Source organism: Gymnoscopelus microlampas (assembly GCF_963454915.1).
Source record: "Gymnoscopelus microlampas genome assembly, chromosome: 2".
NCBI lineage: Eukaryota > Metazoa > Chordata > Actinopteri > Myctophiformes > Myctophidae > Gymnoscopelus > Gymnoscopelus microlampas.
In genome coordinates, this window is record NC_139939.1 from 55,065,715 (window position 1) to 55,076,662 (window position 10,948).

The 10,948-nt window shown below is 40.8% G+C and overlaps 1 protein-coding gene across 4 annotated transcripts in view; it reads right to left on the minus strand.

The window, feature by feature from the left end:
- The window catches only part of vav1 (vav guanine nucleotide exchange factor 1), a 39,235-nt gene that overhangs the window by 20,286 nt on the left and 8,001 nt on the right, over positions 1–10,948 (minus strand). For all 4 annotated transcript variants that reach the window (XM_084043105.1, XM_084043103.1, XM_084043102.1 and 1 more), the window contains exons 4-6: positions 3,586–3,702; positions 1,886–1,944; positions 821–886 (exon numbers count right to left, since the gene is read on the minus strand). In XM_084043105.1, the coding sequence (XP_083899231.1) occupies positions 821–886; positions 1,886–1,944; positions 3,586–3,702 (242 nt within the window). The remainder of the gene's footprint in view (positions 1–820; positions 887–1,885; positions 1,945–3,585; positions 3,703–10,948) is intronic.

The window sequence follows — 10,948 nt, forward strand, 5'->3', positions numbered from 1 at the left end:
TCTCAACCAGTGGTCCGGTGACCAAATGGACCCTTATTCTTTAACTCTTGAGAGCGTAAAATGAAACCAAATGGACCCGTATAGATCTTTAACTCTTGAGAGCGTAAAATGAAACCAAATGGACCCTTATAGATCTTTAACTGTTAGAGAGCGTAAAATTAAACCAAATGGACCCTTACGGGTCCATTTGGTTTCATTTTACGCTCTCAAGAGTTAAATTATGTTTAACATCTGCAATACTTAATTTACAAGAAGTCTAACACAATTAGAACCAACATACATACAATTCTTCTACTGAATGTAGAAGAATTGTTATTTTGATCAACGTTTGCCTGTCATCTCTCCTATTGGTACCAACATCAATACAGCATGGAATTGCGGACAAAATCGTATCAAACGACAACGAAATATAAGTTTTGAGAGGTCTGAGATCAAACGGTGGTCTGGGGCTCAAATGCCGAATAATAAATAATGGACCTTGATATGAAAATGATAATGAAAACCACTGCTTTACGGGAAAGCCCCACCTTGTGTACTTTTAAAACACAACTAAAACAATGGTTTAAAATGTCTCAAACATGTGACCATTGATACTTTTAAAATCTTTGATATTTCTAATTAGGCTTTAGATATTCTATTGTTTAGGTTTAGACTTTGGTAGGTATGTGGGGTTTTATCTTGGGTTTAAATTAGGTATGGTATTCTTAGAATTAAAAGTAAAGTAAAGTGTCGGTCACATTCACAGTGAGGGTTGACTGGGATCATCAAATCATCTCAAACGTTCCATCCTGACATAAAAGTGTTAAAGAACAGTCCTTACTCTATCTGGTCAGACAGCCCGTTGTAGATGTCGTCATCTGATGCACATCCTTCTGATGGGAACGGCCTGGAGAACACAGGGATGTGTGTGAGTGATGTGTGAGGAGGGTATATGTGGGCTTCAATTACGGCTGTCACCATTATGACATTTCACTTGACGATTAATTGTCGCTCAAATAATTTAATGGTTTCTTGTGGTTGAACATTGGAACATTATGAATACAAATTACATTTCTGTTTCTGGCTTTTTTAGGCTTCGTAAACAAAAGGTGCACAGGGCAGGTAACTTACATAATTCAACAACTTTATACTTATTATCTCAAATAATTGTGATTAGGCGATTATGTAATAGTTGTGACAGGCCTAGCTCCAAAATATATCAGTCAGTCAGTCAGTCAGTCAGTCAGGGCTGCAACATCCTTTTTCACCAAAAAGATGTTGCAGAGATAAGGAACAAACTCATTCCCTTGCTGCTGCTGATGACATTATTTTCGGTTAAGTTCTTGCACCTCCATGATTTTCTAACTAGCCGAACATCAGCACAGAAGACACCGTCTTGTGAATGTGAAGATTGTGTTTGATTGGTCAAACAAAAAAAGTACAGTTGCTGGTGCTTTATTTTGTCTTATATCCACAATGAGTTGGACAGTGTCAAAAACACTGTTCTATCAATGTCCAGGATCAGAATTTATTGCCACATCACACACAACAGATACAGTACAGTACAAAACAAGAAGCATATCTGACTGTGCATGCAGAGGAAGGAAGCAGTATGCTCATACGGAACTCTTTCCATAACCACTTAAACCATAAGTAACGTCATAATAAAAGTAACGTCATTAACCGGTGTCCCCCATGGCTCGATACTAGTTCTCCTCCTTTTTCCCCCTCAACACCAAATCTCTCTTACAATGCAAAGCTAGTATTTTCACCAAAATGTTCACCTACTGTGACATGCCCAGAAAGTGTTCAAGGTCAATCAATCTATCAATAGATTGATTGTATAGATAGATATAGACAGAAACTGCGGATGAGAAACCCACAGAAGAATGAAGAAGTGACTTACTGGAAGTTTTTGTGTAGAGCGATGGAAGAATGGGACAGGATGGACAAGGTGTCAATTACCTGCAACGTAAATATAGGGTACACAGAGTAGGATATTGAATAGAGACTAAAACCCTGTTAGAGGATCTGTTTATAATTCAGAGGGTGTACAAATGTAACTGTTTGTCCAGATCATCATTATTAAACAGAGAACAGGCATTTTCAGGTTCGGGGAAAACCAATTTTATCCAATCATTGACCTCCAAACCTCTAGTAAAACAAAACACCAGAGGATTTAATGAAATATTGAACGACAATAACCTGGAATAGCAGCCATTTTCAGACGCGCTGTGGCGCCTGTCATTCTTTCTGTCTAAGGTTTACTTTCATTTAGGAAAGGGAAGGACAAAAAAACACAGAACAAGAAATGAAAGTCTGTTGCCAAACATCTGAAAAACTAAATTCCCTGTAAGAAGGGATTGTTAAATCCCTTCTTGCAGTTTTTCTTCAACTGAGCAGGCACAATTCCTGAAAAACGAAACGCATTCGTAAAAAAAAATGTAAGCACAATTTGAATTAATTCTACTATTATGCCACCAATATGTGGAATGTCCTACCACCAGCCATCAAAAAGTGTGACTCCCTACCCTCCTTCTAAACCGCCATAAAAGAGCACCTGTCTGCAATTTACAACTAGACCTAGACAGGTCTTCTAGCCAAAAGAAATGACCCCCACTGTTGTTTCTGTAATTATACTTTTACTGCTACTAGTATTGATGATTTCTTGTAAATGGTAAATGGTGCATTTATATAGCGCTTTTATCCAAAGCGCTTTACATAGATTGTGCATTACATTCACCCATTCACACACACATTCATACACCGATGGAGGAGGAAACCATGCAAGGCACCAACCTGCTCATCGGGAGCAATAGGCTCTATGCACAGCAGCCATATTGGACAGAAATTAGGCCCTTGCCTTGCTTCCTTCACAGGTGTTACCAATGACACTAATGAAGGCTCTGTTCCATTTAGTGTAGCACAGTGGTTCTCAAACTTTTTAATTTCAAGGACCCCCATAACTCTGAGAGTGTACAAATGGAACCAAATGGACCCTCCCGGGTCCATTTGGTTCCATTTGTACACTCTCAGAGTTACACCCTCTCAAGGAACCATGAGGGTCCCTGGACCATACTTTGAGACCGACTAGTATTTCTAGTGAGCCAACATGCACAACATCAGCACCCTGACTTTGTTTGACCAGAATGGAACAGAGCCTTCATTAGTATCATTGGTAACACCTGTGAAGGAAGTCAGAAGAGGCCCAATTTTTCTCCAAAATGGCTGCTGTGCATAGAGCCTATTAGAGGTTGAATGTCTTGCTCAAGGACATTTCGACACTAACTCTGGGGGAGCCCGGGATCGAACTGGAAACCTCACGGCTTCCACCCGGCCGCTCTACCGGCCACTCTACCCCTGAGCCACTGCCGCCCCCCTTGTATAGTATTGAATTGAATACACATGACCACAATAGAAACAAACCCTCACAAAACCACGTTTCACCTGCAGTATAGATACTGATACTGATACTGAGCATCAGATACTCAAAATGTATGACTCATGTTTCAAAACGAAACGTGTGTGTGTGTGTGTGTGTGTGTGTGTGTGTGTGTGTGTGTGTGTGTGTGTGTGTGGGGGGGGGGGGGGGGGGGTTAACAGTACCTTGCCGAAGTCTCTGACATCAAAGAGATCGAAGGCCTCGAACAGTTCACTCTTCTTCAGGTTGAATCTCTCCTGACACACAGCCAGGAAGGTACGGATGTTCTTCAAGCACAGGAACTACACACACACAGACACACAGACACACACACACACACACACACACACACACACACACACACACACACACACACACACACACACACACACACACACACACACACACACACACACACACACACACACACACACACACACAGAGAGAGAGACACATAGAACAGTTGTTATAACCATGTCGAGAACTGTTACTTTTCAGGATGCAAATTCTAAAATAGCACTACATTTACGTCATTTAGATTATTATTTAGACAGATGCCAGGTTCATTTGAAGACCTGGCATCTTATAGTTTGTATAGTTTCAATGTACAGAGTATTAAAGGAGGAGTTCAGCCAAAAAATGACTTATTTTCTATCAATTGCACACCCTATGAAGCCTTGAATCCATGGATTCTTTTTTGTTTTTGTCGCATTCCTAAGCTAATAATTTGATTCCTGTCTCCTACCGGCTAATGCATCCGGTAGGAGACACAAAGTAGATTATTTGTGTCTCCTACCGGAAATACACACGGTCATCAAATTATTGTCTTAGGAATGCCACAAAAACAAAAATAAATCCATGAAATCAAGGCTTCATGGGGTGTGTAATTGATAGAAAATAAGTCATTTTTTGGGTGAACTCCTCCTTTAATGTTTTTATATTATACTGTTTAGACGGATAGGTTCTTGGCGGTGGTGTGTTCTACCGTGTTACGCTGTATACGCCGTATACAGTCCAGATTATTTTGGGGAAAAAACGTATACAGTCTAATAACCATTTCAACCATTGAAAACGCGCCAGCGTATACCCACGACCACGTGCATGTCGTGCAGGGGATAATTATCGTATATAGTACCCTCCGGAAAAAACCTGGAACACACCACTGGTTCTTGGTTTACCTATGATCCTAGATCAGTGGTTCTCAAACTTTTTCATGTCAAGAACCCCCAAATTGACACTTATTAGCCCGCGGACCCCCATTTCAAAAGATATGCCAGGGACCCCCATAAGAGAAGATTTGTTACGGCTCTAGCAGTGATTCTCAACCATTTTAATTTCAAGGACCCCCAGTTTGACACGCATTAGGGCTACAGACCCCCATTTAATGGCATTTCTATCACTTGGACCGCAATTTATATTGTAAAATCTATGTCAATTTAACTCTGAGAGTGTACAAATGGAACCAAATGGACCTAACGGGTCCATTTGGTTCCATTTGTACACTCTCAGAGTTACAGACCCATAAGGGTCCATTTGGTGCCTAATCTATCATTTAGCTGGGGACCCCCTGGAACCCCTCAAGTACCCCTGGGTGTCCCCGGACTCCACTTTGAGAACCAATGTCCTAGATTACTGTCTCTATGCATTTCATGTATTACCTTGTGTTGTCCTTGCTTATTGTAAATCGCTCTGGATTAAGAGTGTCTGCTAAAATGCCTAAATAAATGAACACATTGTGAAAACAAACCCACAAAGGGTTAGAATACAGAGATAAGAGGTTTCCTGGCCCGACAGCGATGTTTTATTGTCACCGTTTGCTGACTAAACCGTCTCTGGGACGATAATGTGAGGCCATTAAACTGTCACGAGCATAGCCGTGTGTAATCACGGCCCGTCATCAGCAACAGTGATTGTATTATGCATATGATTGCATTATGAATATGATTGCACACAAACAAACAACATATTGGCTACGGACCGTAAATAGATGATAAGGCTCTAGGCTGCAAAACGAAACTGTCACGCAGACCACAGGACCGTGGTAAAGCACTTCTTTTACAATTGTTTGGCAGTTAAAAGACATTTGCACGGTGACAACTGTTTTACATTAACTTCCTGCTCTCTTGTTTCTGTCTCTCTCTCTCTCTTTTCATCTCTCTCTCTGTTTCTCTATCTCTCTCTGTCAGTGGTGGAAAGTAACAAAGTACATTTACTGTACAATTTTGAGGTATTTGTACTTTACTTGAGTATTTCCAATTTCCAATACTTTTACTTCTACTCCACTACATCTCAGAGACAAATGTTGTACTTTTACTCCACTACAATTATTTGAAAACTTTTAGTTACTAGTTACTTTTCAGATATACATTATTATATTATAAGACATAGATGAACCACTTTAGCCCTATTTTATACCTAGGCTAATTGAAAATAGCTGATGTACAAGCTCACAACGCGTCGCATCGCGACGCGTTGTGAGCTTGTAGATCTGCTATTTTCAAATATTTAGTACTTGTACTTTTGGTACTTTAAGTACATTTTGATGCCAATACTTTTGTACTTTTGCTCAAGTAAATTTAGAATTCTGGACTTTTACTTGTAACAGAGTATTTTAATATTGCTTTTAGGCCTACTTAAGTAAAGAATTTGAGTACTTTTTCCACGACTGCAGTCTCTTTTCATCTCTCTGTTTCTCTCTCTCTCTCTGTTTCTCTCTCTCTCTCTCTGTGTGTGTTTGCTCAGCAGTGGGAAATAGGAACAGGAACTCTAAATTCAGAAAAAGGGGAAACGTAGAGTTCTGACTGATACTTGCTGCTCTTGCATATATATCACTCTGTCATGAGTTCATGTCAACTCACACAGACACGCGTGTACGCGTACACGCATACACAAATATAAATTATATAACCGACCACACACAGTATGCCCCCCCCCCGTGTGTGTGTGCGTGTGTGTGTGTGCACACGTGTGTGTGTGTGTGTGTGTGTGTGTGTGTGTGTGTGTGTGTGTGTGTGTGTGTGTGTGTGTGTGTGTGTGTGTGTGTGTGTGTGTGTGTGTGTGTGTGTAGTGTATGCGTAACTAAGTATCAACATGTCCAAATCATGTACTGTACCAGCTGTTGTATCAGCGGACGTTATTACTCAACCACTAGGATTCCCCAGGGTTGCACATGCATGCACGTGTGTGTGTGCACACCCCACCCAGCCACCCACGCACCCATGGCCATGCACGCACACACACACACACACACACACACACACACACACACACACACACACACACACACACACACACACACACACACACACAGTGGTGACATTACGGTCAGTCCTGTCTGATGTGAATGATGAATCATCAAGAGGGATTTTCATAAAGTTGCAGACGCCCACACTGTGGGCCTTTCCTGCTCTCTCTCTCTCTCTCACCATCTCTCTCTCTCTCTCTCTCTCTCTCTCTCTCTCTCTCTCTCTCTCTCTCTCTCTCTCTCTCTCTCTCTCTCTCTCTCTCTCTCTCTCTCTCTCTCTCTCTCTCTCTCTCTCTCTCTCTCTCTCTCTCTCTCTCTCTCTCTCTCTGGGATACAAATATATATATATGTATATTTGCACATATTTTCAAATTTTTGAATAGCCAAATAAATCTAAAGTGACACAGAACCCCCCACCCCGCCCCCCGCTCAACTGTTTACTGTACATATATGTTTTATTGATACTAGTGTTGATGATATCTTGTATATGTTCTACATATTATCCCACTTTGAGAACCAGTGCTCTATATCACTGTCTCTCTCTATATTAGAGCTGCAACTATCGATTGTCTTCACAGCAATCATTTTAAAGTACTGTTTGATTCATTGAATAATAAAGGAGCAGTTTTGTTGGATAATAAAAAAAAGCTATATATATACAGCATCAATGAATGTCTTAAGTGATTCTTTTTATAATAGACTACATCAATTAGTCTGATTAACCACATGAGCACTTAAGAACAAAAGATTTATGATTGGTGACTTTTTAGATTAACTGTTGCTCCCCTATTCTATATCACTGTCTGTATGTCTGTCTGTCTGTCTGACTGTCTGTCTGTCAGTGGATGCGTCTCGCAGCGCGAGGCGTTGTGGGCTTGTAGATCTGCTATTTTTGGCTAAAGTTCTCCTCAGAAAAGGGATGCTAGGTTTCGAGTGGTTATGGTAAAAAGAAAAATCATATCACATAAAGATTTGGCGGACCCCCTGTAGTGACTCTGAGGACCCCCTGTTGAAGACCCCTGCTGTAAACTGGGGAAAAAAAAACTTTTTTTTTTCTTTTTTTCAAAAGGGCACTTCTTGTCAAGAGGGCAAAGGGCAGGTGCTCTAGCACCAGCTAGAGTCTATCTGTGCACGTCCCTGCTGTCTGTCTCCCTGCTCTTCTATTGACACATTTAGATGGTTGTCAAAGGTCATGTCTCACATAGACACAGGATCCGACACAAATTTTGACCTGATGGTCAAGATTCAATTTATCCCCTGAGCAAGCAGGCTAGGCTCTATTAGCTCAATGGTACAAAAAAAAATCAGCACTTGCGCAGGAAACCGGGTTCAAATCCGGGGTAGAAGAGGAAAGTTGCATAGTGCAGCTTAAAAGTATCAGTTCCTTTGTTTCTAGAAAGGTAGTCACACTTAGTTTTCAGGTAACGATCCCAGACCGACCTTCTGTGAAAGCCAGCACCTTCATTTACCCTCAAATTCTGCTTTCTAAAACCATAAGGGACTTTGTTTCCGTTTTTCCAAACAAAGTCATTCACACACACAGGGGCCAGTTGCACCACCCCACACTAAGTTCAAACGTAGCCTAGTTATAGCTTAAATGGCTTTTAAATAAGCCATTTAACTAATTTAGCCGGGAAAGTATCTGTGTCATTTTAGATTTCTTTGGCTATTGAAAAATAGCAGATATACAAGCTCATAGTGCGGCACCGAGTGCCGCGCTATGAGCTTGTAGATCTGCTATTTTTTGTTTTTTATGTGAAAATTTGTGAAAATCTTTAAATATATATACATATTTTTAAAATATATATTCTGGCGATGATGAAAACAAGATAATGGGAGACAAAACTATTCTCGCGCTGCATTCCGTTTCATAACGATGCTCTCTTGTACTTGTCTTTTGTTGTTGTAAATCCCTTAAGAGCCCACACTCACTCTCAGTTTCAGCTAGAGCAGGGGGTCCAGGACCCCTAGGGGGTCCTCAGAGAGCTACTACAAGGGGGAGGGGGGGGCTTCCTGCCTACCGGTCCGCTGGTCATCAAATTATTGGCTTAGGAATGCGACAAAAACAAAACAATATCCATGAATTCAAGTCTCCATGGGGTGAAAACTTTTTTTTTTTTGGGTGAACTATCCCTTTGACCCATTAAGACCTGGAACTGTGTCATTTTTAGATTTGAGCTAAAAAGCATTATTTTACACTTTGGGCTATTCAAAAATAGCAGATCTACAAGCTCATAGCTACGAGCTTGTAGATCTGCTATTTTTGAAAAATCGTCAAAATGTGTGCAAATCTTTGAATATATATATTTTTTAAAGCGAACATTTTTAACTCAAATCGTTGCTTCTGGGGGTCCCTGGAACAAAATATTTTGATGGGGGTCCGCGGCCAAATACTTATCATTTCGGGGGTCCTTGACATGAAAAAGATTGAGCACCACTGATATAGAACATACATTTTCAGAAAACTGTTGAGATTTAGGAGACATGTAGAATGTCAGGTCTCAATGGGTTATCATGAATCCAACATACGATGACAGCGCTGTCAAACAAGTCTATGAAGCTATCTATGAAATCTATGAAACAGTTAAATCTGCAACACAATTGTATACACTATGTAGTGGAAGGGGTCCCTGCTTCATCTCTCTCTCTGCTAAGGGGTCCTTGGCCTGAAAACATTTCAAGACCCCTGAGCTATAGAGTCATGGAGAGAGAGACAGACAGCCTTTGGTCAACTAGAAAAGTATGACCAATTCAGTTATTTGGAAACACTTTGAGCTTCAAGAAGCTTCAGACGAGGAACACGGTCACCAACAGATATTGTGTAAGATGACTTATTACACATTGGTGTCTGTCTGCACCACAAAGGCAGTGTGTGTGTGTGTGTGTGTGTGTGTGTGTGTGTGTGTGTGTGTGTGTGTGTGTGTGTGTCAGTGGCGTAGCCAGAACGCTAGCCGAGGCTGGGCCTCGGAAGTTGCGGGTGGGCACACATGTGCGCACGTGCGGCCGGACTGTGCGCGCTCGCGAAAATTTGCGGTTAATAGCGGTTTTAGACACTTTTCCTGCGGGTTTGTGACGGATTTCGGATACCTATAAAAAATTATATATATATATGTATTTTTTCTAGGGATGTTCGATATTATCGGCCTCCCGATATTATCGGCCAATATTAGCATAAAAATCGATATCGGAAAATATCGGTATCGGTTTTTGAACTTTTTTTTTTTTTTTAATAATTTACAGTAGTTCTTACTGTATGGTGTGTGTGATATGAAATTTGAGCTTACCCTAATCACAATAATCCCCGCATATATCGGTATCGGTTGATATCGGTATCGGTAATTAAGAGTTGGACAATATCGGTATATCGGTTATCGGTAAAAAAGCCAATATCGGACAACCCTAATTTTTTCCCCCAATTTTTTGGGGGGGTGGGCAGAAAAAACAAATGGGTGGGGCCAGGCCTACCTATGCCCACCCGTGGCTACGCCCCTGGTGTGTATGTGTGTGACTTATTTGTTTAAAACTCATTAAAACCGGTAAAACTTTGCTCTACTCATCCCTGCTTGCTTTTTGCCTCTGATCATGCTGATGCTCTCACCACTGCTGTCTTGCAAATAAAAATTGCTGCTCACCCTCCACCACCCCAGCTGCCACCTGTCGCTTTGGATCTGCTGTTTATGTACGGGGAGATTCAGAGTCCCTATGGTTGGGAGTAGGGTTGTCCGATATTGGCTTTTTTACCGATAACCGATATACCGATATTGTCCAACTCTTAATTACCGATACCGATATCAACCGATACCGATATATGCGGGGATTATTGTGATTAGGGTAAGCTCAAATTTCATATCACACACACCATATACAGTAAGAACTCCTGTAACTTATTTATAAAGCAAAAAAAAAAGAAGAAAAAAAAATTTTTTTTTTTTTTTTCAAAAACCGTTACCGATATTTTCCCGATATCAATTTTTATGCTAATATCGGCCGATAATATCGGGAGGCCGATAAAATCGGACATCCCTAGTTGGGAGACATGCTTTATCATAGTACCTATGATAAGCAGATCCAATTCATTGCCAAAGTATAATAAATACTGTATATTGCTCATTTTATATAAAAAAAAATCAATCTTATCCTTCATAAATTATCCTTTACCCAGCCATTCATGAGGTGTCCTGACAGAATTGTAGGCATTGCATTTAGTTTGACTCAGTTCCACAGATAAATATTGTGAAAACAGCCGATCTTCAAGCTCACGACGCCTCGCAAACTGGGAAGTGCTGCTGCTCTACATACTGTAA